The sequence below is a fragment of the Takifugu flavidus genome, chromosome 11, assembly GCF_003711565.1.
Source record: "Takifugu flavidus isolate HTHZ2018 chromosome 11, ASM371156v2, whole genome shotgun sequence".
Lineage (NCBI taxonomy): Eukaryota > Metazoa > Chordata > Actinopteri > Tetraodontiformes > Tetraodontidae > Takifugu > Takifugu flavidus.
The window spans coordinates 915552-940373 of NC_079530.1; the positions used below are offsets into that span (position 1 = coordinate 915552).

Genomic DNA, 24822 nt, shown 5'->3' on the forward strand with positions numbered 1-24822 from the left:
GAGCAGCAATAGTAGCAACAGTAACAGCAGCAGCAGGGCAGCAGCAGCAGAGCAGCAATAGTAGCAACAGTAACAGCAGCAATAGGGTGCAACTGGGTCGCGTCCACCTGCGGGCGGCATCAGTTGGGAGGTGGCCGGTGGCAGGAGAGGCGTCTGGACGAGGACTGCCAAGGGCCCCTGAGCAGGGCAGCAGATACTCAAGGAATCGCACTCGCAGCAGCATCCTTGTCAGTGATGCAGAGCTGTAAAGCGTGGCGGTGCTCTCAATGGTGGCGCCAGGTTCTGGTGCTGGTTCTGGTACCAGGGCGCCACAACACCCGTTTGTGTCCAGGGTGGAGGAGAAAACGCTGAATCTGAAGCTGCCGACGTCATTTATAACACAGTTATAATCACTGTGCAGGTTCAGGTGCATTTTAATAAGTTTAATGTTTACATTTGTAACAAAAACCATACAGTCGCCTTCAACTTAAAGGATTTGGTTGGTATACAAACATTAAATATATAATACAGTTTCACAATCTACACTTTAAAGTACATGAAGATTACATGAACATTTTAGCTTATTAGCGCAGTGAAAGGCCAACAGGTCTGGTTAGAGCAGGGGCGTCCACGTCCAGTCCTCGGGGGACACGGCCCAGCCGGGTCTCCTGTTGGTAGGACAGGAGACCCGGCTGTTGGGGGCCGGATCTGGACCCTCCTGGGTTCCAGTGATCCAAAAGTGAAATCATATCCACAACTCACAAGCAAAGAAAACAAGGTTCCGCTCTGGAAAAGTCACGAGAAGCTGGAAAAAGGAAGATTTTAGCTTTGGGAAACATGTTTAACGCATCGTTCATTGGATTTCAGGGGACATAAGTGACCCTGGAGGGGGTCCTGGTGTGGATCTTGAAACTCGTTTAAGTTACATTCATGACTGAAAGCATGTCAAATCTAGTTTTAAGAGATTATTTTCATCCCAACACCTTGGATCTGTAACTCCGGGTCGCTGAGGGGCTGCAGAAAGGAAGCGAACGGGCAGGGAAGCGGAGCGCAGAGGCACGCAGCGAGGAAGCAGGTCTGCCAAGGAGACCATTCCCAGAGTGGGAATACTCTTCAGGCCACAGCAGCGTTCCTGATCCACAGAGCTGGGGAGTTATTCTCATCTGACGGAGATGAATCAATGTGCGTTTAATTGATTTACTTTCCAAAAAAGCCTTGTTCCTTTGATGAAACGTTCTTTGATCAAGTGTCTGTAAAACTGAAGACGCAGACCTGAGCAGTAATATTCAATCACCTGCAGCTGTTGGAGATCCAGAGGTTCGGACTCTTCCCAGGTCAGATTAATGCTACGCGTGCGTGTGTGTGTGTGTGTGTGCACGTGCGTTAAACTGCATCCAGCTGCATTTATGGCACCAAATTCATGTAGCAGATAGTTTCAACCATTGATTAAAAGCGTCGTTGTAGACTTTTGCTGGTAGTTGTACAAACACAAAGGGTGTGTGTGTGTGTACTGGTGAGTGTGTGTGTGTGTGTGTGTGCCATCACACACCGGACTGTGGTGCCAGGAGGAGAATAGCTGGGAGCTTCCATCATAGGAGGAGGCCTAATATCAGAAAGGTAGGGGACCAGCAGATGAAGAGTCAACAGGACAGACGATGGGGGGGGGGGGCAGTCAGTCAAACCCTAAATCACCTTAAATACACGATGGAGCAGAACTTTCATTTCTTGCTGCGCAGCCGTTTGGATTGTCGTGGAAGGTCGGAGCCTTTCCTCCGCTTGAGCGAGGACGCCCCCTCGCCTTCTGCTTGTCTGGTTAGTGCACAGGGGGGGACGCCGCCGTGAGCGAACGCGCTAACCGAGGTGCCGGCGATGGTGGGAGCCACGGCGCTGGTGCTGGGGGCGGCTCTGGGCTCCCCCAGGGCAGCAGTGCTACTGTCCAGCAGCTCGCGCAGCTTGTGCTCCAGCTCGGCCAGGCGGGCGTTCTGCTCGGCGATCACCTGCGTCTGCTCCAGCAGCTTCTGCTCCTGGTCCTGCAGCTGCTTCTGCTGCTCCAGCTGCTTGACGCGCAGCTCCTGCATCTCCCTGCGCAGCACCGTCATCGAGGCGCCGTTCACTTTCACCTGCTGCTGCACCTTGGTCATCTCCGAGCGCGACGGCGTGTTCTTGGCCAGCAAGGACATGGTGGTGAGGGAGGTAGAGGGGCCCGCCACTGAGGAAACAGCACAAAGAAGACAGAATCAGCTGACTCGGACAAACACAACAACTGGGACACATTTAGCAACGCGGGCTGTTAGCATCATTAGGCTAGAGGCGTTGGCTGCACACGCTCGCCGCCTGCGTGAGGGTTGCTGGTGCCGTTCTTGGACCGAGACAGCTCTGAGTTTATTTGATTCGGGCGTGACCTAAAAAGGCCAGAGGAGCCACAACCCAGCCAAGCAACAGTGAGAGACTCCAGATGGGAGGCGAGAACAGTCATGTGACCTAATCCCCCCCCGGCTATTTTACCTGGTGCAGAGCCGATGAGGCGGCCAGACAAGTCTCCCCCGGGTAGCTTCTTCTTCAGGATAGGAACGATCTTCTCATCAAAATACTCCATGGCCATTGAGGAGATGTCCCGCAGCTCCTGCAGGACCTCGTGAGCTCGCTGAGGCGCTCGTGTGGAGTTGACATAACGCAGCACGCGGTAAATTTCATCGATGACCTGAAGGAACACGGGAGGGGCGGTGAACACGCGCAGCAGCAAACTCACAGCAAACGGAGAGAGAGCAGCAGACCTTTCCAGGAATGAAGCAGCAGAGGTTGGAGTCGACGTATTTCATGAAGGTCATGTTCAGCAGCGACAGGCGCGTCTCCACGGCAGCCAGGATGTCTGCATGACGGGCAAGGGAGTGGTTCCTCCTCTCCGACTCCCGCCTGAACACAGGTTATGACACACACATGAAAACAGAACCTTTGCTGAGAATTAAGCTCGCACAGTCTGAGCGGAGGGGACCGTGGGGCCACTACGAGCCACTTCTGAGCTTCCCCGTCCCTGAGAGCTAACTGCTGGGTGTGTGTTCAACACTGTCCAGCTGCAAAAACATCTGCGAGGCCACCATGGTTAAAGCAATAAGCCCCACAGCCATCTGGCCCCAGGAGAGGGGGGGGGGTTCGCTATCTTTGTGAGGCCACATGCTGGAGGCCACCCTCCCTGGGGGAGTGCAGGGGACTCCAGGACCGGGACTGGAGGGGGGGTGGGCCTGTTGGCCTCCTCAAACCAGATGAGACGAGAGCAAAATGGCTGGACAAAGTCAGCAAGTCATCGCAGCCCTGAAAGAAACGGCTCCAAACATCATACTGGCACCAGCAGCCCCCCCCCCAGCAGAGGCTCCTCAACATGTTTGGGGAATGAGAGTGGCTGCAGCACCCCCTGCTGGCAGGAGAGGGCGCTGTTCGATCTGCGCCTCTAAAATCCGTTTTGCGTTTTCTAACATAAGCCAGTATGTTAGCGAGCGTTGCCACACGCCTGAGTCATGCAGCTTTGGGCAACAGCTTCCCCCTAAGAAACCAAGCTGCAATTTAAAAGCTACACTTTAAATGGACTTGCTCGATAACGTAATCGGTGGAAGGGCTCCAACATCTCCGTCGGTGTTTGCAATTTGTGCTGTGCGACTACAAACCTGGGTAGCTGGGCTTTGACCTGCCTCTGGCACAAACTGTGGTAGCGCTCCACTTTGAGAAACCCCTGATTTAGGACCCGCTGGCAGATCATGTCCATGCGTTTACACACCTGGAGGGCAAAAGATAAAGCACATACATTGTAAACTAAAAGAATGGGACGACATTTCCACACATTTGGGGTCGTCACTTCCCATAAATCCTACAGGACGATACTTTATGGGTGGGTCTAACTTCAAGGAGCTGGTCCACCTCGGTGAAGGTGCAAACTCAAGGTTTCCCACAAAACAACAGCCCTTTAAAGTCCTTGCACGGACATGAGAAGAGTCCCTAAATGAGCAGCAACACTGTGTAGCGTATAACTGGTAAGAGTTCCCTCTTATTTCTGTAACTATGAGAAGGGAACAAGGGCCAGGATGGAGGGCCAGGAGGGGCGACAGTGTGCTCCACTTCAGAAGCTCTCACCTATAACAACGACACAATATTACAGCGACAGTTTCCTCATATTCACGTGCATTTATGCTGCAATTGTTCTGTTAAAGCTATTTTGTCTCATCTGTCCAGGAGCTTCTTCTAATGGAGGAGGGGGGCGTCAAGGGCATCTGACAAAACTCCAGAAATGGACCAACAGAGGAGACAAAAACATGCAGAAACGCAGGAGCACGTGCAATTACTGTTGCATGTGCATGTGACATGCATGGTCCTGAGGAATAAATCGCATGTGAAGCTCATGTCAGACAAGATTTCATGTCGCTGTAGTTGGAAAAAAACGACCAAACTGATCATTTCATCTTGCAGAAGAGCAAAGTGATTTCTTTTCATATAATATAAACGACCGTGCAGCTGTCCTCAGTTTAGCTGCTTATTCAAAAACCACCATAAATGATGGGATGTCAGGTAAACGGCATCGTTTAGAGATTAGAGCCCAGAAGTGGCTCCGGTCCCCGGACAGCAGCCCCGCAGGCCCGCTGCTAACTGGGCAACATCATCAAGACTGCGGACACGGCTGCCACCCCCGCTGCAGAGACATCTGAAAGCGACTCATAAATGCTGCCGAATCTATGGAATCGCACTGAAATGCAACGCTGCAAGGATACAAGCTGTAAATACATCCAAGACGAGTGGTGCCCTCTCCAGTGGGCTTGTTTTTGTTCTTACCGAACGCAGCAGGCTAATTTCGTCATAGGACAGAAAACTGAGAATGGTCTCAATGGCCACAATGGGGAGTCCTAAAAGCGGATTGTTCTGGTCCGGAAGAGGGACTGACTGCAACAAGGACACCGCGTCGGGGACCAGAGACCCAACACATCCATCAACTCTGTCGACGACGGCCGCCATCTTGCTTCGCTGAAGAAGGCGGAAGTGACGCTGCACACCAAGCGCTCGCGGTCTGAAAAACACGGAAGCACTAATCTGCTCCAGAAAAGTGTACAAATCATGCGTGTAAAGTCTCGAGTTGGTTCCAAAACGCATATATTTACATAACTTCTTAAGTTGAGTCCGTTATATGAACAACTAATGGCAGACATCGAATTGACAGAGTCTGTGAGAAGTTTGATCTCTGTAGTCAAAGGAAAGAACAGCACTTTCAAACGAAGCCACCTGCTGCCCCTAGTCTCCTATTGTCCCATTTAGAATTACCTGATTTTGGGGTTCTGGTTCCCCACTCGGTTTCTGCTCTGTGAGATATTTGTTTCTTTTTGACTCATTGGCTGCTGTTATCCTGACTCTTGATCTTCAATAAATACTGGGCCACCTTTTGAACAGAACAATCTCATGGTTCTGTGTCAGTTTTTGGACACAGGAGCCTTCTGGGAAGACCTTTCTGCCTCCTCTTCCTCCTCCGTCTCCCTGACATCGAGGATCCAAAAAGGAGGCTGGAAAAATCCAGGCAACAGAACATTCCTCATGTTCTTGGATTCAGCTTTTGTCGCATTGTTCCTGTCGTTTAGGGAGAAGTCATCACACAGGTGACACAACAGATCTGCCTGTGTTTTTACTGCCATTGATGGTTACGCAACAGTCTGTTCCTCTTGAAGCACAATAAAGTGGTCAAAGTAATTTCCCTTATTGTGAACCTTCTCCAAGACGTGATGAAGCCATTGCTTACATAACTGTTGAGGGCCAGCACAGGAGGAAAGCAGGCTCTTCATGATTTTATTGCAAGTAACACTGAGCTGCGATCTAAAGACTTAAAATACTTTTGAGCTCACAAGTACGTCAACCAAAACAAAGTGTCTCTGAAGTGCGCCGCTATGCACATCTGTCCAAGCAAAATCCTTCTGGATTTTATTTCATGTCCGATGACTCCAGCTCATTGAGGAACCTCTGACATTTAGTCATGAGCACTTTAATGGCCTCTGTGACCAGAACATCTGGAGGTAGGATTCCAGTTGTCTCCACGGTAACTGGAAGGACAAAGAATCATCGTCAGGTATTTAGAAAGAATGCAGAAGGAATAAAACATGGAAAAAAGCACAGAATGACTAAAAGGAAATGGAAATGTCTTCGCTTTCTATTTATCTGGTGCCTAAAGATTTAAGGGGCTTTTTCATATTTTAGTAAGTAAAAATCATTTTCAACACTCAAGAACAAAGATTTGTAATCTGAAATATCTACTGATGGTATCCGTGAAGTAAAAATGTTCTCTCCATTGTAGAGCTGAGAGATCGACTGTCTTAAACCCATTTATTATTCCATAAATTGATCTCCGAGTCCAGAATCCTCAGCTCGCACCCTCAAGTCGATCAAAACCAGTCATGCGCAGCTGCCGTTGTTCCATCACTGGAACCAGTTTAATGTTTTCACAGTGGACGCGAGTCCAAACTGGGAACGTACAGATGAAATGGTCTCGATGTCTCCCCAGCTTCACCACGTTCTTCAGGTCGTCATGTCGCAGGACTTCCCTGCTGCACGTGTCCAGGCGGCTGTTGGCCACTTTGGCCACTTTCTTTCCTGGAGGTGCAGAGATGTGATGTCATTAATGAATCTTCATGGTTTTACCACCGGCTCATGCACGGCTCATGCACGGCTCATGCACGGCTCATGCACGGCTCATGCACGCTTTCAGCCTCAAACAGCAACACAGGAAAAACAGGAAACGCAGGAGTAATTAGTCAATACACAAGTCTTCTTTTGTTTGTGCTTATCTTCCAAGACTCCTGCAGTTGATCTGGATTTCTTTAGAAATTTCATGCACCTCCTTTTTAAAAAAAAAAGAAAAAAAAAGATTTTATTCATTTCTAATAATGAGGCTAATGTCTGCATCCAAGTCTCAACGGGCCGGTGGGCTGATTCTTCCCAGTTCTGTGGTCGGCACATTTCAAAGCTCGACACAAGTGGGGCTTTGTGTTGTGCACGAGCGAAACCAAACGCTCCTTTTCCAACATGGCTGAATTTGAGGCGACGGAAGTTTTCTGCTCTGACTGCAGAGGTGAGGAGGTGCAGATCAGGCCGTTTCAGGAGGTCTGGATTCATTCATCATCCACGTTTAACAAGGTGCAGCCTGTCAGGACGTCGGGTCCTCGGGTCTAACGGGAGAAATCGCCGCTGTCGTCTGTGACTGGTCGTGTAGCGTGAGGAGGAGGGGTCTAACCTGGGATATTTAAAGGCCATCTCCCTTCACTTCACTGCTAAACAAGACAGATTAGATCTAAAAACAAAGCTAGCTACATTAACATTAACACTAGCTGAGACAGAATTAAAGGGGCGGTTGATAAAGAGCCACATGTACAGGTACGATGTGGACTTTCCCAGAATTCCACGATCACTTAAACGCCACCAGAGTGATGATGTGAGCAGCTCTGCTAGCTTCCCGTGGCATCGACCACCATACAAACACCCCAGAGGTGCCTGATGTTTCAGTGGAAACTAGAGTTTCCCTGGATTATAGAACAATATGAAGCTTTGGTTTTATTTCCCAGTTTTATTTCAGCTCAAAGAAAGTTTTCATTATAGATTTGGGATGCAAAACAGTATAAATACTGTTATTCCATCTCCACACAGCTTTAAACAACAGGTCGTAACCCACCGAAAACAGCGCCACACCGGGTCCAATCTCGTCTATCAGGGTCCCATTTGTCCGTGTCAGCAATTGCTCAACCAATACAAAACTACGACATGAAGTTTCAGAGGTTTCTGTGCTCGGATCAGCGTCTCCAACAACAGCCTCGGGCAGAAACGCGTTCCTACCGTTAGAATCTTCCAGGTCGATGACGCCTCGGAAGAAGCACCGTTGCAGTCGTTCCGCTTTCTCTCCTTCCACTGGTTCCAGGAGGGTGATTTCTGGCAGGAGTCGGTAGCTGGCCGTAGCCACGGGGGAAAATTTAGCATGGTCCTTGCCTAAAGAGAGAGCAGCATTTGACTTGTGACACCTCTCAATAAAATACCGTAAGTTACCTGAGCAGGAAGGAGCGGTCACTCACCGATGCCTTTGATGCAGTGCATAATAATGTCCAATTCCTGGCCTGGCCTGAGCTGAGCTATCAGGATGTCACTGTGCACTGGTCCAATGCTGCAGTTAGCAAACACATCTGCCTGATTCCCAATGGGAACCCAGTGAATGTCCTTGGAATAGACTATTGGACACAGCACAGGAGAAAAGCATCTCACAATGGAGCCGCGGGCATTTCATTTGGTGGTAAAGTGGTCACCGAGTGTGTCCACAAAGCAAGAATCCAGACCTGGAGGCCCATCGAGTCAGACATACAGCAGGTGTCGAGAGCCTGAACCATATAGACCCGACCGGTCTTTAAATGACAACATCAATCGATCAATAAGGGATGTTCTGGCTTTATTGTACGTGGCCTCACAGATTTATTGATCTAAACCTGAACGGTTTTGTACATGGCTCAGAATTTATCTATAAAGACATATACAATGTTTGTGTAGAGGCCAAAGATGAGCTTTTATTTGACAGAACAGCGCCGCCCAGCGGTAGAGTGTTGCACTGCAGGCACACACGCTGAATGTGGCCGACATGAAATAATAATAATAATGTTATTAGTCGCTTTGGCCTGTGAAAAGACTATTTGACAGAAATCTCTTTCACTTTGTCACTGTAGTCGCCCATTTATCAGGAATTATCCAGAGTGGCTCTCGAATGTTCTTAGTTCCCTGAGACTCTACGATGTTTCCTCAGGTTTGAATCCTTTCACACTGGAGATGAAGGTATATACGCCTACCCATGTGATTCAGATAGAGCTCTCGGGGGTCAGATGAGTCTTTGCTGGATGCTGGATTTCTGCTGCAACTGATCTTCAGCTGGAGCTGAATCGTGTCGATTTCTGAACCTTCATTCTCAGTCGCTTCGTCTCCTGAAGATACAAAGTGAGAGAACGGCTGAATGATTGATGGGGAAACACACACACACACATTTTTATTATAGTCATTTTACCACTGTTCCTGTACTCAAAGAGTCGAGGGTCGGCTTTGATCGGGATGAGGCCTAGTCTATGTGCCAGAACTTCATCCTGGACGATAGATGTGTTGTTGTAGATAAAAACCTTCTCGATGGCCATGGTGGGCACCTACGAAAGTAAAACACACACGTGTAAAACCTGAATGATAGAAGACTTTAACCTAAAACTTTTAATTAATCAATAACTTAATAGAAGCCTGAAACATTTCCTCCTCACAACTCAAAGACGAGCAGTTCTGAAACCAACCAAACTGCTGATTCATCAAGTGCTAACGATGCTAACGGTTCCTCCACAACTGTCCAGCTGTGACTGCTCATCTTGTCCAAGTGGTAGATGAGAAGAGAACCTGTCCTTTCGTCCTTTTGTCCTCTTGCTGCACCGCTGCAGCTTCCTGCTTTTGCCTCCAAGTGTCGGGAACAGGTAGCGCTTCGTTTCCCCGTCGTTTTAAACTTACATTTTCTTGTGTTTGTGCACATTTAAGCAGGTAGGATCCACAGATCCGTGAGGACCATCCTCGCAGCACCAGTTCAGAGACCACCGACAGGACGGCTGCCTGCAGCTCTGTAATCTAGAGTCAAGACCAGCCGCACGTTGAAGGACAAGGTGACATTCAGCAGCTGTTATGTTAGTTTCTCTGGTCCACCTGGTTGTTCAGGATCTTCAGCTGACCCCCCAGGCTGGTCCAGTAGGCACTAGGCATGATGGGGGCATCACCTCATCTGCCTCTCTTCTCTCCCTGATGACCCCAGCACTCTGGAACAGGGTGAATTTGGACTCATCCTGACCTTCTTCTTTGCTCCAGAGTCTTTATGCCTCACTGATCAGTGGTTTCCTGAAGGCCCCACAGCTGTTCTACCATCTCAGTTCACCAAAGTCTTCTCAACCAGACCAACATCTGCCTGACTGCTCTGCTGCCACGGAACATCTGGATGATGGAGCCACAGATGATCAACATGAACCCAAACCTCTGAGGAAGGAGCCGCACGGCATAAAGAGCCTGGAGAGGTGACGTGAACCTCATGAAGTCTGTCTAATATTCCTTTTATAATGTTGTCATGTTCATTTATTCCCCAACTTCTGATGCTAACGAGAACATTCAAACTCCACAGAGGGGGGAGCGTGTTTGAAGGACACAAACGGCTGCTGAAACTTTCAGATCCAAGAACAATTTGTTGTTTTCTTTGACTCTTCCCCAGAACCACCTCCGGGTTCCTTCCACCAGCCAAAGGGAGACCAACTAAAGGTGGATCTGAGAAAGTCCCACTGGTGATTGTGACCAAAATGATCAGTTATTACCGTTGTTGTTGCTGTTATTATCGTCATTATCACAGAACTGTTGAAACACGCTCAAAAAGTAAAGAGTGAAATCAATTTAACCAAGTTTAAAATCAAATAACAATGAATTTTCTTTTGGCAGAAATGTAATCTAAATAAATGATCTTTCATTAGATACATCTATTTAAATAGCCTGTTTATTTACTGTTTACACGCGTGTTCTGATCAAAACAATTGTCTTTAAACATCAAAGACTTCAGACAGACGTTTAATCAGGTTCAACCAAAGTAACTTGAGAGAGAAACGAGTGGAGCAACAAGACGCTCACCTCTGCTAGCAGGATCCTTCTGAAGGCATTGGTGATGGCTGCATCCACTCCCATCATGTCAAACTCCATTTGACTTTCATCCAGGTGCATTAGATCAATCTGGAAATTCTGGAAAATCAACCAACCAATCAATCAATCAATAAATGAATGTGCAACTTCTGAGATTTCTGTCTTCGCTCCTGAAACAGATATTTCATCAGAAACCTGCATCAGCGGCTGGAAACGGAAGCTGTGGCGTCATGGCAACATTAATTAGGTCCATTTAACATGTTAGTTATGTTCAGGGAATAAAAAGGTATTTTCCTACAGTCTTTATGACATCGCCAAATTAGAAGGAGAGAGAAACTAACAAGTCACCGGCCAAATATTTACCTTTTTAAATTTGGCCATATCCCACGAATCATCGAAGTTGGGGTAGTTTCCAGGGAAATCGGTTGTGTGAACCTTCCAAACACACAAATCAGTCAATATTAGGTACAGGCAGAAGGAATCTGGATAAAAGGATCCATGAGTGGTAAGACGAGACTACAAAATAGTCATTTTACCACTCAAACGTTGATTATAGACACCTCCAGAAAACAGGCAGCAGATTTGCTGAGATTTCATGGGCTGGAATTCCATTTTAAGAGTTTATTTCTAATCACGACAACATTATTGTCAACAGCTTATCATCAGACCAGGTTTAATCATGACAGGCTGTGGTGCAATGAGCATTAATTCATTTACATTTACTCTCTGGTCGTAAATATCATCCGTTAGCTTAGCAACACTTGAGCTAGCAGCTGTGGTTGCTCACTACCAACCACAGCTGTGATATAAACGCGGTTAAGAACCAGTGAATTCAAATGTGTGTGTATGATTTGACACACTACATGCGTGTACGCATTTATACATCCTGTGATATGAAGCCAAATGCGTACACATGTCACCGTTTTACTCGTTCGACAAAACTATGAAACGTTCTGATGTCAAACAAAACAACTTACATTTTTTACTCCAAATTCGCTCAGTATCACCCGATTCCGAATCTCTTCCACGTTCTTACTGGAGGCCGCCATTGTTGTTACTTCTTCTTCTTCTTCGTTATCATCGTCATTATCGTCACCGCCACCTTCTTCTTCTCCTTTGGCGGGTGGCAGGCCACCTTTAAGCGCATTACCGCCCCCGGCTGGTCAGAAGTGTTACTGCAGCAAGACTGTATTCGCTCTGCCTCAGAAATAGTTCTGACTCTCTCGCTCCCTGAGCAGCATCTCCTCCCTCCTCCAGCACACCTCATCCCCAACCTCGGCGTTGACGGCCGACTTTGTTTAGTCAGGGCAAAAGTACAAAAAAACCTGCTGTTTTGTAACATTTGGATGAGTAAAAATGCTTTTTACAATTTACGAAAACACATAATTATTGGGAATTTTAATTGCGCCACTGATTTGACTTTGGACAGCACAGGTGAATGTGAAAGGGCCGAAAATGTGATCCGACTAATAATAATAATGATATAATTAGAAAAAAGCCCTGCGATTGACTGGCGTCCAGTCCAGGGTGTACCCTGCCTCCGCCCATTGTGCTGGGATAGGCTCAAAAGATCAAAGATTCACAGAAGATGCTTGATCTTTCCACATCCAAAATCACGGAAGCTTTGATTCAAAGCAACATACTATGTTTGACCCTGCAGTGCAGTTGTGCTCCGTAGTGAATGAACCACAGTCAGCAGCAGTTCAGAATACCAGGTGAGACTCTGACAAGACAGGTTCTGACCCTGATGGGGGGTTAAAATGGGGGGTTTGAAGTTGCTCTCAGGATCTTTGCTAACGTCAACATCATCAGCGTTCTCTGTTCTAAAAAGAACCGCTAGAGCGAAGGCCTCTGAACCGTTACGTGGGGGGTTTTCGACCAGGTTTGTGAGGGAACGCTAACATCTGATGTGCTCATTAGTGTTGACGAGCTGAGCAAAGATGGACTCTGAATATCTGAAGAAACATCTGGGAAGTTTTCTGGCGGAGGGACTCGCCGAGGTGGCGGAAAAGCAGCCTGCCGACCCCATCCTGTTCCTGGCCCACTGGCTCTATAAGTGCAACGCAAACGCAGAGTATGAAAAGGAGGTCAGTGTGTAATCGTTGGCGTAAAAGGACGTTTTAATAAGGACGTTTTAATAGAAACAGTGTTGTTGGGTTATAACCCCTGACATGGTGCAGGTAATATTTAAAACTGGGCCTCATTTCGTCCATTTTTAAGAGCATGAAGGACTACTTATGTCAGGCTGAGCTGTCAACTCGCTGAGCATAAACACAACCATTGTTCTTCGCCCTTGAACGCGTCTGCAGAAACAGGCCAACCTGGCTCTGCTGGCGGAGGAGCAGGCCAGACGCAGCACAGAGGAAGCCGACCTGAAGAGGCTGCAGGAGGAGGAAAGGAGGAGCAGAGAGGCCCTGGAGGAGGCCGAGCCGCTGCGTCCTGAGGTGACGAGGCCGCAGACGCTGCGTTTTAACGCCACATTTATCTTCTGTCATGAATACTTTGACCTGAGGGTCTGGCTAATGTGGCTCCCTTTCAGTTTGATATTTGATGTTTTGGGATTTCATGTCTATCAGCAGTTTGAGGAGGGTGAGAAGAAGGACGTGGAGTCGCCTCCGGCTGCACGGTGAATAGGAGGAGCAGCTTCTGCTGATCGCAGGTGAGACGAACTGAGCAGAAGGCGCAGAAAGAAGACGATGGAATTTCATTAGGCCTCTCACAGCTGCATTAGGATGCTTTTGAGCAGCGTTTCTGTTAGTTTGTATCTCTCCTTAACTTAAAAGAAGCTCAGAATAAAGACTTCCCCTTGTCAATAACAGCAGATGAGTGGGCAATGATGTCATTTAAAGTCACCCTCAGATTCGTTGCTCTCAACGTCCACCATGAGGAATCTTTGGGTTTAGTCCCAAATCAAACCAGTGTTGACATTTTCAGATGTTTTCTCCAGATTGTGCAGGTTCAGGTGGCTCTCCACACCTTTCTGTGCCCTCTTAACTGAGGGCAAGATGACGAGGCCCTACTTTGAGGTCACCAGTTTGTTAGACATCCAACACAAGGTCTCTCTGAGCCCTGCAGCCGTTGCTATGATGGACAGCTAGTCTGATGCTCCACAACGACCCAACATGCTTCTCTCCAATGTCCTGCTGCCACTTTCTGTTCTTCCTGTTTACCCAGTTCCTGGTACCACCTCTATGTCCACATGTTTAAAATATTAATAAAATATCTCTTTTTAAAAAACATGCCACATTATATGTGAAACACATCACATGAAGAGAAAAATTAATAATGAGAACAACACTGTTTATCGGCTGTAACACTGTAAGTTGTATGAATTACCTTTATTCCTACTCACAACACAAACCCGTTAAACGGATAAACTAACCTGGGAAAATACATAACCAAACATGATCAGAGAACCTGTCAATATTAGTTATTAAACGGGGAATTATTTCTGAAGGAATACATTTCTGAAATAAAAAAATTGGAAAAATGTGGTAGAAAAACAAGAATGTGACTACCTGCTTGAAAGGTTTCACTGAAAGAATCAAAAGTATTACTAATATTCACAACCCCCTTGCATTCTTTACATAGTTATTGTTTTTCATACATAAAATGACAGGCAATAGAATATCGAGATCTAAGATGAATCAATTAAAATGACTAGAAAACGAACTGACACGGGCCAACAAAGTTGGACATTTTCACAGCTTTAAGTAGAGCATAAACAGGAAGTAGAATAGCACTTCCGGTTAAGGTGGGTTGTCCTTCCGCTTTCTCCATGCACGTGCTGTAAACAAGTCGTGCAAGCATGGATTTTTCAGGGAAGTGGCGGAATTTGCCAAAGTGCCCGAGTTTGAAGAACCTGACGGATGGAAAGTTCGGTGTTTTGAGGGAGAACCAGGACGCGGCCGTTCAGGATCTGACCAAAGCGCACATCGAGTCGTTCGACCAGGCTGTGACTGACGGACTCAACCGCGTCGTTCAGGTCAGCAGCACCTTTTATTTTGCCACGCAGAACTTGTTGCCGTATTTGTTTTATTTATTTTTTGCAATTCACCTTTAGTGAATTTTTGACTCGAGTGTTTCCTTTAAGAGCGTCACTGCAGCGTGTTTATGCCATTTACATGCATTTTCAATGTTATACCATTAGAGTTGCTGTGGTTGCCGGTGCATTTAGGTTGTAAATACATGTGTTAGCAGTATTTTTCCTGACGTGCACCAATATTTTCCTCCCTTTTCTGTGCTGCTGTCTCTCTTTAGTCCATCCGGCCGCTGGACTTTGCTGTCAAGAATGATACAGTCAGTCTTTCCTTTGTTGAAGCCACCATCCTCAAGCCGACGGTGGCCAAAGGGACCATCTGTAGTCAGATGAACGTCTATCCAGCAGAGTGTAGAGGAAGGAGATGTTCGTACAAGGGGAAGCTGGTGGTAAGTGGGACAAAGTCCTGAGGAAGGACATTTTTGGACAGTGTTCACAGGAAGTGTCTCATGTCTTCTCAGGCAGACATCAGCTGGTCGATCAATGGCATCCCCAAAGGTATTATCAAACAGTCCCTGGGTCATTTGCCCATCATGGTGAAGTCCCAGTTGTGTAACCTGCATGGCCTGACTCCCAGAGAGCTTGTCGAGCATCATGAAGAAGCAGAGGTAAGATCACCAACAACCACCACGACCAGCGCGAATCTATTTCAGGTTAAAAAAGAAGCACAAATTCCTTTGACCGGCAACAGGAAATGGGCGGTTATTTTATCGTGAATGGCATCGAGAAGGTGATTCGTATGCTGATTATGCCGAGGAGGAACTATCCTATTGCCATGTCACGACCCAAGTGGAAGAGCAGGGGGCAAGGATACACCCAGTATGGTGAATATGATCGCTGCTATTAAGAGGCTCCCGCCAACACCTGCGTCTGTCCGTCGTTTTAACCGGCCGCCTCGCTTTTGACTTTTTCAAGGTATGGCAATGCGCTGCGTGAAGGACGACCACACGGCCATCAACATGACCCTCCATTATCTGGACAATGGCACCGTGATGCTGAACTTCATTTACCAGAAAGAGCTTTTCTTCCTCCCTCTGGGCTTCGCACTTAAGGTAGCAATAAGTTGGAACGGATTTGAGAGACGGACGTTGTGGAACGTCACGTGTGTTTACCTAAACGATCATAAAGCATTGCTGGTCTGAGGTGTCATCTCCGCTGTGTGCTGGTGTCCAGGCTCTGGTGGACTTCTCAGACTTCCACATCTACCAAGAGCTGGTCAAGGGCAGAGAGGACAATTCCTTCTACAAGAAATGTGTGACTGAGATGCTCCGCCTGGTCATGGAGGAGGGCTGCATCACGCAGAGCAAAGTGCTGAACTTCCTGGGGGAGCGTTTCCGAGTGAAGATGAACCTCCCTGAGTGGTACACAAACGAGCAGTGCGCCCACATCCTGCTGGAGTAAGTTGTGAGTAGTCCTGAGCGGGACAGGGATGCGTCCGTCACACACTATATGTTGGCGTGTTGTGCTCCCAACAGCGAGTGCGTCTGCATCCACCTGAAGACACACGTGGAGAAGTTCTACATGCTGTGTCTGATGACCCGCAAGCTCTTCACCTTTGCAAAGCAGGAGTGCATGGAAGAAAACCCGGACAGCATCACATTCCAGGAAGTCCTCACCCCCGGTCAGCTCTACCTCATGTTTCTCAAGGTAACGTCTTCCTGTTTGAAATTCCAAGCTGTGTTTAACTTCTTAATAACTTCTGAGTGTTTTTGGCTCTTTGAGGCCGACACCAATCGCCGTTTTCTGCCTTTGCTCACCGCATCCTTCCATGGTGTTTTCCTGCGTCGGAGCGTTCGGGTGCACTTCCTCTCTGAACCAAAGCACTCGCACTCATCCCAACAGGAAAGAATGGCTGCGTGGCTGGTGTCGGTGAAGCTCGCCTTTGAGAAGAAGGCGGCCAGACTGAACTTGTCATGGAACGCTGAAAATGTGATGAAGATCTTCAACATGGGCGCCGACATCAGCAAATCCTTTGAATATCTGCTCGCCACCGGGAACCTGAGCTCTAAGAGTGGTATGGCTCCAGGAGCGCGGCTCGCCTCGAGGATGAGACGGACTATCAGTGGATGAGGGTGTGGTTTTTGTGCTCAGGTCTGGGGATGCTGCAGGCCACGGGCCTTTGCGTGGTGGCCGACAAGCTCAACTTCATCCGTTACCTGTCTCACTTCCGCTGCGTGCACAGAGGGGCAGCTTTTGCCAAGATGAGGACCACTTCTGTGCGGAAGCTGCTGCCTGAGTCCTGGGGCTTCCTGTGTCCTGTCCACACTCCAGACGGAGAGCCCTGCGGACTTATGAACCACATGACAGCCAACTGTGAGATTGTGGCTCAGGCGGTGTCCACCACCTCACTGCCGGCCTTGCTCTGTTCCCTCGGTGAGTGAGCGAGCGAGCGAGCGAGACCACTGCTGTCCACGGTGTCTCCGAGTCTCTTCTGACCCTCTGTGATGCCTCAGGTGTGACTCCAGTGGACGGGGCGCCGGGCCAGGCCTATTCAGACTGTTACCCTGTCCTCCTGGACGGGGCTGTCGTAGGCTGGGTGGAGAGTGAACTAGCCCCTGCTGTGGTGGACTCGCTCCGCAGGTTCAAGGTAGTCCACGGGAATCGCACACTTTGGGGATTCTTTTGTCTGAAATTTCACACTGAACACAAATCCATCCAGGTGCTGAAGGAGAAGAAAATTCCTGCCTGGACTGAAATCGTTCTGGTCCCAAAAACAGGCAAGCCCAGCTTGTATCCAGCCCTGCTCCTCTTCACGACGCCCTGTCGTCTGATGAGGCCCGTGCAGAACCTTTCTGTCGGCAGGCAAGAGCTGATCGGAACCTTTGAGCAGGTGTGGGCCGACGGCGCTTCTGCAAAGGTTGCGGGAAAAGCTGGGAACCGAAGTAAAATCTGTCTGAATCCCTGCAGCTGTACATGAACGTGGGGATCTTTGAGGATGAGGTCACGCCAGGAGTGACCACGCACCAGGAACTCTTCCCTCACAGCATGCTCAGCGTGGTGGCCAACTTCATCCCGTACTCGGACCACAACCAGAGTCCCAGGAACATGTACCAGTGTCAGATGGGTGAGTGCAGATGTGCAGGAGCGTTGGAACGCCAGTGGGGGCCTTGTGACCTTTACAGAGCTGGAACATCTGTTTTCAGGGAAGCAGACGATGGGATTTCCCCTGCACACCTTCCTGGACCGTTCTGATAACAAACTGTACCGGCTCCAGACGCCTCAGAGTCCACTGGTCCGGCCCAGTATGTACGACCACTACGACCTGGACAACTACCCCAGCGGCACCAACGCCATCGTAGCCGTCATATCCTACACAGGCTACGACATGGAGGATGCCATGGTGAGATGTTCTCCCTGCCGGAGAAGCTTAGCTTGGTTCTTTTGGCGTGAGAGGGTGATCTAGCAGTGGTTTCCCTGGACGAGGACCCGGGCTTGCTGATCAGTTCTTGTTGTGTCCACTCTGACTCCAGATTGTGAATAAGGCATCGTGGGAGAGGGGGTTTGCCCATGGAAGCATCTACAAGACAGAGGTGGTGGACCTGGCAGAGAGAGTAAAGGGAGACGACAGCGTGGTGTTTGGGACCGGCCCGGGGGGCCCTGGGGTGGAAGACAAACTGGATGCTGATGGACTCCCTCACATCGGATCAGTACTTCGGCACGGAGACCCCCTCTACAGCTATATCAACCTCAACACTGGCCAGAGCGTCATCTGCTACTACAGGTTTGTGCTCCTCCCTCCTATTACAGCCTCTGTTTCCCAGCTGCACTCATGAAACGTGTCCCCGTTTGGTCCCAGGAGCCAGGAGGCCTGTGTTGTGGACAACATAAAGATATGCAGCAACGACAACGGCTCCGGACGCTTCAAACGCGTCTGCATCACCACGCGGGTGCCTCGAAACCCCACCATCGGCGACAAGTTCGCCAGCCGCCACGGTCAGAAGGGCATCCTGAGTCGGCTGTGGCCGGCGGAGGACATGCCCTTCACCGAGAGCGGCATGTGTCCCGACATCCTGTTCAACCCTCACGGCTTCCCGTCGCGCATGACCATCGGGATGTTGATCGAGAGCATGGCCGGTAAGTCTGGCGCCCTGCACGGCCTCAGCCACGACGCCACGCCCTTCACCTTCTCCGAGGACAACTCTGCGCTGGAGTACTTTGGCGAAATGCTCCGCGCTGGCGGATACAACTACTACGGCACGGAGCGGCTCTACAGCGGCCTGAGCGGGGAGGAGCTGGAGGCCGACATCTTTATCGGAGTGGTTTACTACCAGCGGCTGCGTCACATGGTCTCCGACAAGTTCCAGGTCAGGACGACGGGAGCGCGAGACAAGGTGACCAACCAGCCGGTGGGGGGCAGGAACGTGGAGGGCGGCATTCGCTTCGGGGAGATGGAGCGAGACGCCCTGCTGGCTCACGGGTCTTCCTTCCTGCTCCACGACCGACTCTTCAACTGCTCGGACAGGTCGGTGGCTCAGGTGTGCGTGGACTGCGGCAGCCTGCTGTCGCCGCTCTTGGAGAAGCCGCCGCCCTACTGGTCAGCAACGCGCCACCGAAAGACGGTCTGTGTCCTCTGTGGCAAAAGCGAGTCGGTCGCCTCCGTGTCGGTTCCTTACGTCTTCCGCTACTTTGTGGCCGAGCTGGCTGCGATGAACATCAAGGTTAAATTAGAGGTTAAATGAATCCACAGGTGTGTACAAATAAAAGATAAATCTTTGTGTTTCGCACAGTTTTTAATGCAGATTTGATCCTATAACATCAGCGATGTGCTATTAAATAAATGGGTGTTATTATATTAAGATGAGCGTGGAACGTAACCTTTCTTTTACTGGACGCTGGGACTTGGACGCCTTCCCGAAGCGGTTTTGAGTATTTCTAACGAGGCTTCTGCCTCCTGGTCTCAGCGGGATTATTTACCGAGGATAAATGTAAAAAATACTAAACTTTATTTTTGAAACACCAAATAAAAGCCCTTCATTCAAAAGTCGTTCTTAAAGTCCGGTTTCCAGCTGTGCCAGAACACCTGGAAGGTCCAGGACTGTGGCGATGGTGTAGTCTGGTTCAACGGAACCGTTTGGGATGCGGCGTCCAGAACTGCTGATCCAAACTGTAGCTCGGACTCCGGCGTTGAAGCCTCCCTGGATGTCGGCGTCCAGGTCGTCTCCCACCATGACGCAGTCCTTGGCGTCCGCGTCCAGCATGTGGAAACACAACGTGAAGATGGACGGGGAGGGTTTCTGCTCGGCGTGTTCTCCGCCGATCACGACGGCGTCGAAGAGCTCCTCGCACCCCGCTGCCCTCACCTTCTCTCTCTGGACCTCGGCCACGCCGTTGGTCAGGAGCAGCAGCTTGTAGGACGCGCGCAGCTGTTTCAGGAGGCTGCGCGTTTCTGGAGACAGGACGAGGACTTCCAAACGGGCCTTTTTCCACAAAGAGTAACACTGAGGCGCCAGCGAAGGTGCAGGACGATGGCCGGTCACATCCCGGATGCTCTCCTCCCAATGACCCACACGGACCTCCTCAATGGTTCTGCCAGCCGAGGGGTCGAAACTCTCCTGGAGGAGCTTCTGCTTGAACCTGTCACAGATGATCGTGGCAGCGGGGTCATCCAGGGCCAGCGTGGCCTTCAGGAGCTCTCTGGTCTGCAGGAGTCAAGCACACGTTGATCAACAGGTGTGACCCCCCCTACACACACCTGAACAGCCCCAGCTGTGACCCAGAGCCTGCCGACTGGTAATGATGGGTCAGACAAAGCAAAGGGCCCAGTGCACCTCGGAAAAGCTTTAGGTTCCTGGTGCGGAATTATCAAGATGTAGATTACAATGTGGGTTTTAATGTGGGCAATAAAAAAATCCATTGGTCCATTTGGTTCGCAGGGCTTGAGAACGCGTCTCAATCAGTGATATAACGACAATTCTCTTCCTATATCGGATGAAATAGGGCATTATTTACCATTTAAAAAGTGGGGTAAATGTGACCGTTATTCAGAGAGACCGACTCCGCGTCCTCCAGCTGAGCGGAACAGTGACAGGTGGCGTAAAAGCGGACGTTCGAGTGTCACGTGATCACCTTCTGGATGGCGACTTCACCTGCTCGCCGCGTTTCAATGAGCGTGTTGTCCAAGTCGAAGATAATCGCCTTCACGCGCTTTTCCTCCATTTCCAGGCGTTCCAAATGTCGTGCGTGTCCCGCTGTTGGATGACGTCGCCACATCCTGGTGAAATGCACGACGGGATTTGTTGTCGTCGCGCGGATTGAGCAATTGCAAACTCCCCTCTGTAGAGGGCGCCAATGATCAAAGAACGCTTCCTGTTTGTGAGCGCTGATTTCTGCTCCCAAAGTTGGGATTCTTTTATCATGTAAATGATTAAAGACTGAGTCAAACACAAGATGACAGATGCTAAAATGAATCTTATAGCGTAATTACGGTTAAATAATACATTTAAAGCCATTTATTCTGCTGTGTCAAGGTTGTTTTCAGAAACTTGCTTACTAATGTGATTAATGCGAATTTGTTGTCCTCTACTGCCGAGGCAGACTGCTCAGGTCACGGCCTAGCTTTGGTGCTAACTGTCCATGGACAATGTGGATTTCTACACGTCCTCAGACGGTTTCATAATCAAAACATGCCTTAGTTCTCATGCAGCCTGTCCTCGTCTGGCCCTGGGCCAGAGTTTCACACGCAACGGTGTGCAGGCCTGTTGCACCAGCGAGCGAGATCACAAATCGCAGCACCTCTTCTCACATTACCTCCGGGAGCTCTGCTCTTTAAGCTTGACCTAGTTAGCCTGGGCAGAAATTAAAAACGATGAATCCTGGACCGATGGGCAAAGATTGAACCTTGAGCCTCCCTCACACCTGCTGCTAGCGTGCAGAGAGCGAGCTGCTTAAATGAGAGTCAGTGCCAACAACACCCGCCCTGTCTTGGCTTTTAATTGACCTGCAAGGCAAATTAAATCATTAACAGAGGAAAATGGTGATTCGAAAGATGTCGGGATGGAATTTCTGGTCTGTTGTGGAGCGAGAGATGAGGGAAAACAAACATCTTTTCTAGGAATCTTTGTGTGAGATTTCCAGGAAAGGACGCACGCCTGACAAACCAGCGAGGCGCGGTCGCACCTTTGTCTGCACGGCTCTGTTGCTGCTTTATCATGCGGGCGGCGGCGGCTCCAGCGGGGTTATGAATGGGTGATGATTGGAGGAGCGCTTTAATGGAGCAGGTCAAATCACAAATGGAAAGATCCAAAACAAGACAAAGCGTTTCAGACGCGCAGCCAGAATCTGCTGTTGTTCCACCGTTTTAAGGTAAATCTCCTCCAGTTGGAGAAGAATCTGACCTTACTGAAGAACTCTTTGAAGCTTTAACCTCCATCGACGTGAAGCAGACATGATTATAACATGTTTATAAAGCATCCCGGCCCTGCGTTTGGTATTCTTTACTAGCACGGACTTAACCATCATAAATGGGCGTCACAAAAGCTGTGCGACACATTCACATGAAGAAGAGTCGTCTTGGGTTTGTACGTTTATAGAAGACGAAGAGCGGAGGAACCTCATCCAGCCAGGTCTGGGTGCCCATGGACCAACCGGAGAAACGGCACACGCACGCTTCAGCAGTCTCTCAGTCAGGCAGGGACGCTCTTGCTCCTGATGATTCCTGTTTCTGATAACGTCTGCTGTCACACTTTGTTGTGTAACTGGCAGCGGTGGAGTCGTCCCGGGAGCTTGGCATCACGTGTGGGGCCTCAGCAGCATCAAAGCCTCTCAAACATCTTGTCTGCTCAGTCGTCCCCGCCTGTCTCGTCTTGTCCTCGTGGCTCTTCTACCATGGCTGGTGGTTCTGGCAGCTTCAAGTCCTGGTGGAGAAGCAGCAGAACCTTCAGGATCTAAGACGTTCATTCATTCATTGGCTCAGGAAAAGTTACAGTTCAATTAATGATGGACATCTACTAACGAAGCATTTTTAGAAAATAGCACGAGCACCAAAATAAAACCTCTGATTTACATATTGAGTATAACTTATATATATGTTTATTTTCTGTTAGTTATCTTGTTTTTAGTCTCGAGGTGAATATTTGTTATTTTAGCATGGATGGAATCATTTCACCCGTTAGAAAACTTCACTTTTATCATTTAACACCAGCTTCAGGATGCCCAGTTCAGAAATGCAGCCTGAACCGCGAGGACCTGGAAAACCTGGAGGACCTGGAACACCTGGAACACCTGGAAAACCGGGAGGACCTAGTAAACCTGGAAAACCGGGAGGACCTGGAACACCTGGAAAACTTGTAGGACCTGGAACACCTGGAGGACATGGAAAACCTGGAGGGCCTGGTAAACGTGGAGGATCTGGAACACCCGGAGGATCTGGAAAACCGGGAGGACCTGGAACACCTGGAGGACATGGAAAACCTGGAGGATCTGGAACACCTGGAGGACATGGAAAACCGGGAGGGCCTGGAAAACGTGGAGGACCTGGAACACCTGGAGGACATGGAAAACGTGGAGGATCTGGAACACCCGGAGGACCTGGAAAACCTGGATGACCTGGAAAACCTGGAGGATCTGGAACACTTGGAGGACCTGGAAAACCGGGAGGACCTGGAACACCTGGATGACATGGAAAACCTGGAGGATCTGGAAAACTTGGAGGACCTGAAACACCGAGAGGACCTGGAAAACCTGGAGGACATGGAAAACCTGGAGGACCTGGAACACCTGGAAAACTTGTAGGACCTGGAACACCTGGAGGACATGGAAAACCTGGAGGATCTGGAACACCCGGAGGACCTGTAACACCTGGATGACCTGGAAAACCTGGAACACCTAGCAAACCGGGAGGACCTGGAAAACTTGAAGGACCTGGAAAACCTGGGGGACCTGGGGGATCGTCTCCACGTCTACGCATGCATGCGAGATGTGTTGGCTCAGAGGCCGGAACTCAGGTGTATCATCACACACACACACACACACACACACACAGCCCAGGAAGACTGCCAGATAATGGGAGAGTTTCATCACCTTTAAAAAGCTTGGTCTGTAACCTGTGGGACTTTTCTGAGGAGTCCTAAATGTCCCGAATGGCTGTGAGGAGCGTTACGTCAGCAGCCGAGGAGGCTCCGTGCTGCCCCTGATAATGGTCGTCCTGTTTGTGTGTACGTGCAGGTTGCCAGACTCCCTTTGTTACCATGACGAGCAGCGTTAGACACAGCTCTGCTTCTCTATAGCTCCTACGCCCCCCCAGCCTGGATAAAATCTCACATGTACGCTCAATAGAAGCAGCTCCACTGACTAAAGAACAGCTGGGACCTCCGGACCTCCGGACCTACGGACCTCCGGACCTCCGGACCTACGGACCTCCGGACCTCTGGACCTACAGACCAGATGTGTCGCATCTGAAGAATGTTTAGAATTTAGAGCATAAATGTGTGATAACGCCTGCATCACACGCAGGCCAAAGAGAGCAGAGAGCTGCATGAGAAACACACACACACACACACACACACACACACACACACACACACACACACACACACACACACACACTTCTGCTCCTGCAGATGGGCAGCAGCGATAAATTTCTCAGCTTTACTGGCTGAGCTGGTGCTGGTGGCCCCTCCAGTACCTGTGGGGGGGGGGGCTGCAGATGCTGATAGGGACACTGACAGACGGGAGTCTGAGGGGCCGCCCGCTCTTTTGTACCACCTGGATGGGAGGAAAGGGGCCCCCGGCCCTGCAGGGAGCCTCTGTTCACCAGTGTCCACCACAGACAACGGCAGCTCTGTACTGGGGGGACTGGTACACCTGGTCCAGTCCTGGTCCAGTCCTGGTTCTGTCCCCTGAGCTCATCTGCTGAGGTAGATGGTCATTCCTGCCAGAGCCCAGCTGCACCTGTTGCTGTGTGTGTGTTGTGTGTGTGGTGTGTGGGTGTGTGTGTATGTGTGTGTTGTGTTGTGTCTGCTCCTCTCCTCTCCTCTCCTCTCCTCTCCTCTCCTCTCCTCTCCTCTCCTCTTCTCTCCTCTCCTCTCCTCTCCGCTTCCTCTCCTCCTCCTCTCCCCTCCCTCCTCCGCTCTCCCCTCCTCCCTCTCCCCTCCTCCTCTCCTCTCCTCTCCTCCTCC

At 49.6% G+C, this 24822-nt stretch overlaps 4 protein-coding genes and 1 long non-coding RNA gene across 8 annotated transcripts; 2 read left to right on the forward strand and 3 right to left on the reverse strand.

Annotated features, from left to right (window-relative positions):
• Window positions 1-407: 407 nt before the first annotated feature.
• On the reverse strand, window positions 408-5007 carry fbxo28 (F-box protein 28). 2 transcript variants are annotated; one of them, XM_057048043.1, is made up of 6 exons: window positions 4795-5007; window positions 3639-3748; window positions 2754-2892; window positions 2485-2680; window positions 1672-2188; window positions 408-1582 (listed from the first exon to the last, which is right to left on the reverse strand). In XM_057048043.1, exons 1-5 carry the CDS (start codon window positions 4972-4974, stop codon window positions 1698-1700), a joined length of 1116 nt encoding a protein of 371 aa, XP_056904023.1. In that variant the 5' UTR covers window positions 4975-5007; the 3' UTR covers window positions 408-1582; window positions 1672-1697. The 2 variants fall into 2 exon arrangements, with proteins under 2 accessions (XP_056904023.1, XP_056904022.1); XM_057048042.1 differs by having other exon boundaries at window positions 408-2188.
• A 772-nt stretch (window positions 5008-5779) lies between these two features.
• Window positions 5780-11799, reverse strand: polr1c (RNA polymerase I and III subunit C). The gene is made up of 9 exons (XM_057048044.1): window positions 11646-11799; window positions 11032-11103; window positions 10660-10767; window positions 9032-9164; window positions 8820-8951; window positions 8061-8213; window positions 7828-7977; window positions 6475-6591; window positions 5780-6044 (listed from the first exon to the last, which is right to left on the reverse strand). The coding sequence occupies exons 1-9, from the start codon at window positions 11715-11717 to the stop codon at window positions 5926-5928; spliced, it is 1056 nt and encodes a 351-aa protein (XP_056904024.1). The 5' UTR covers window positions 11718-11799; the 3' UTR covers window positions 5780-5925.
• Window positions 11800-12893: 1094 nt separating this feature from the next.
• Window positions 12894-14129, forward strand: LOC130534137 (uncharacterized). Its single transcript, XR_008952811.1, has 3 exons — window positions 12894-13112; window positions 13245-13327; window positions 13616-14129. It is a non-coding gene; the product is annotated as an uncharacterized LOC130534137 (long non-coding RNA).
• Window positions 14130-14427: 298 nt separating this feature from the next.
• polr1b (RNA polymerase I subunit B) lies at window positions 14428-19503 on the forward strand. Of its 2 annotated transcripts, XM_057048034.1 has the most exons (15): window positions 14428-14653; window positions 14929-15096; window positions 15169-15315; window positions 15399-15531; window positions 15623-15759; window positions 15881-16104; window positions 16183-16354; window positions 16550-16721; window positions 16799-17080; window positions 17161-17294; window positions 17367-17537; window positions 17615-17771; window positions 17851-18047; window positions 18178-18428; window positions 18504-19503. In XM_057048034.1, exons 1-15 carry the CDS (start codon window positions 14477-14479, stop codon window positions 19384-19386), a joined length of 3405 nt encoding a protein of 1134 aa, XP_056904014.1. In that variant the 5' UTR covers window positions 14428-14476; the 3' UTR covers window positions 19387-19503. The 2 variants fall into 2 exon arrangements, with proteins under 2 accessions (XP_056904014.1, XP_056904013.1); XM_057048033.1 differs by having other exon boundaries at window positions 17161-17537.
• On the reverse strand, window positions 19419-23098 carry nanp (N-acetylneuraminic acid phosphatase). Of its 2 annotated transcripts, none has more exons than XM_057048048.1 (2): window positions 20657-23098; window positions 19419-20346 (listed from the first exon to the last, which is right to left on the reverse strand). In XM_057048048.1, exons 1-2 carry the CDS (start codon window positions 20657-20659, stop codon window positions 19696-19698), a joined length of 654 nt encoding a protein of 217 aa, XP_056904028.1. In that variant the 5' UTR covers window positions 20660-23098; the 3' UTR covers window positions 19419-19695. The 2 variants fall into 2 exon arrangements, with proteins under 2 accessions (XP_056904028.1, XP_056904027.1); XM_057048047.1 differs by having other exon boundaries at window positions 20774-22944.
• Window positions 23099-24822: the final 1724 nt, after the last annotated feature.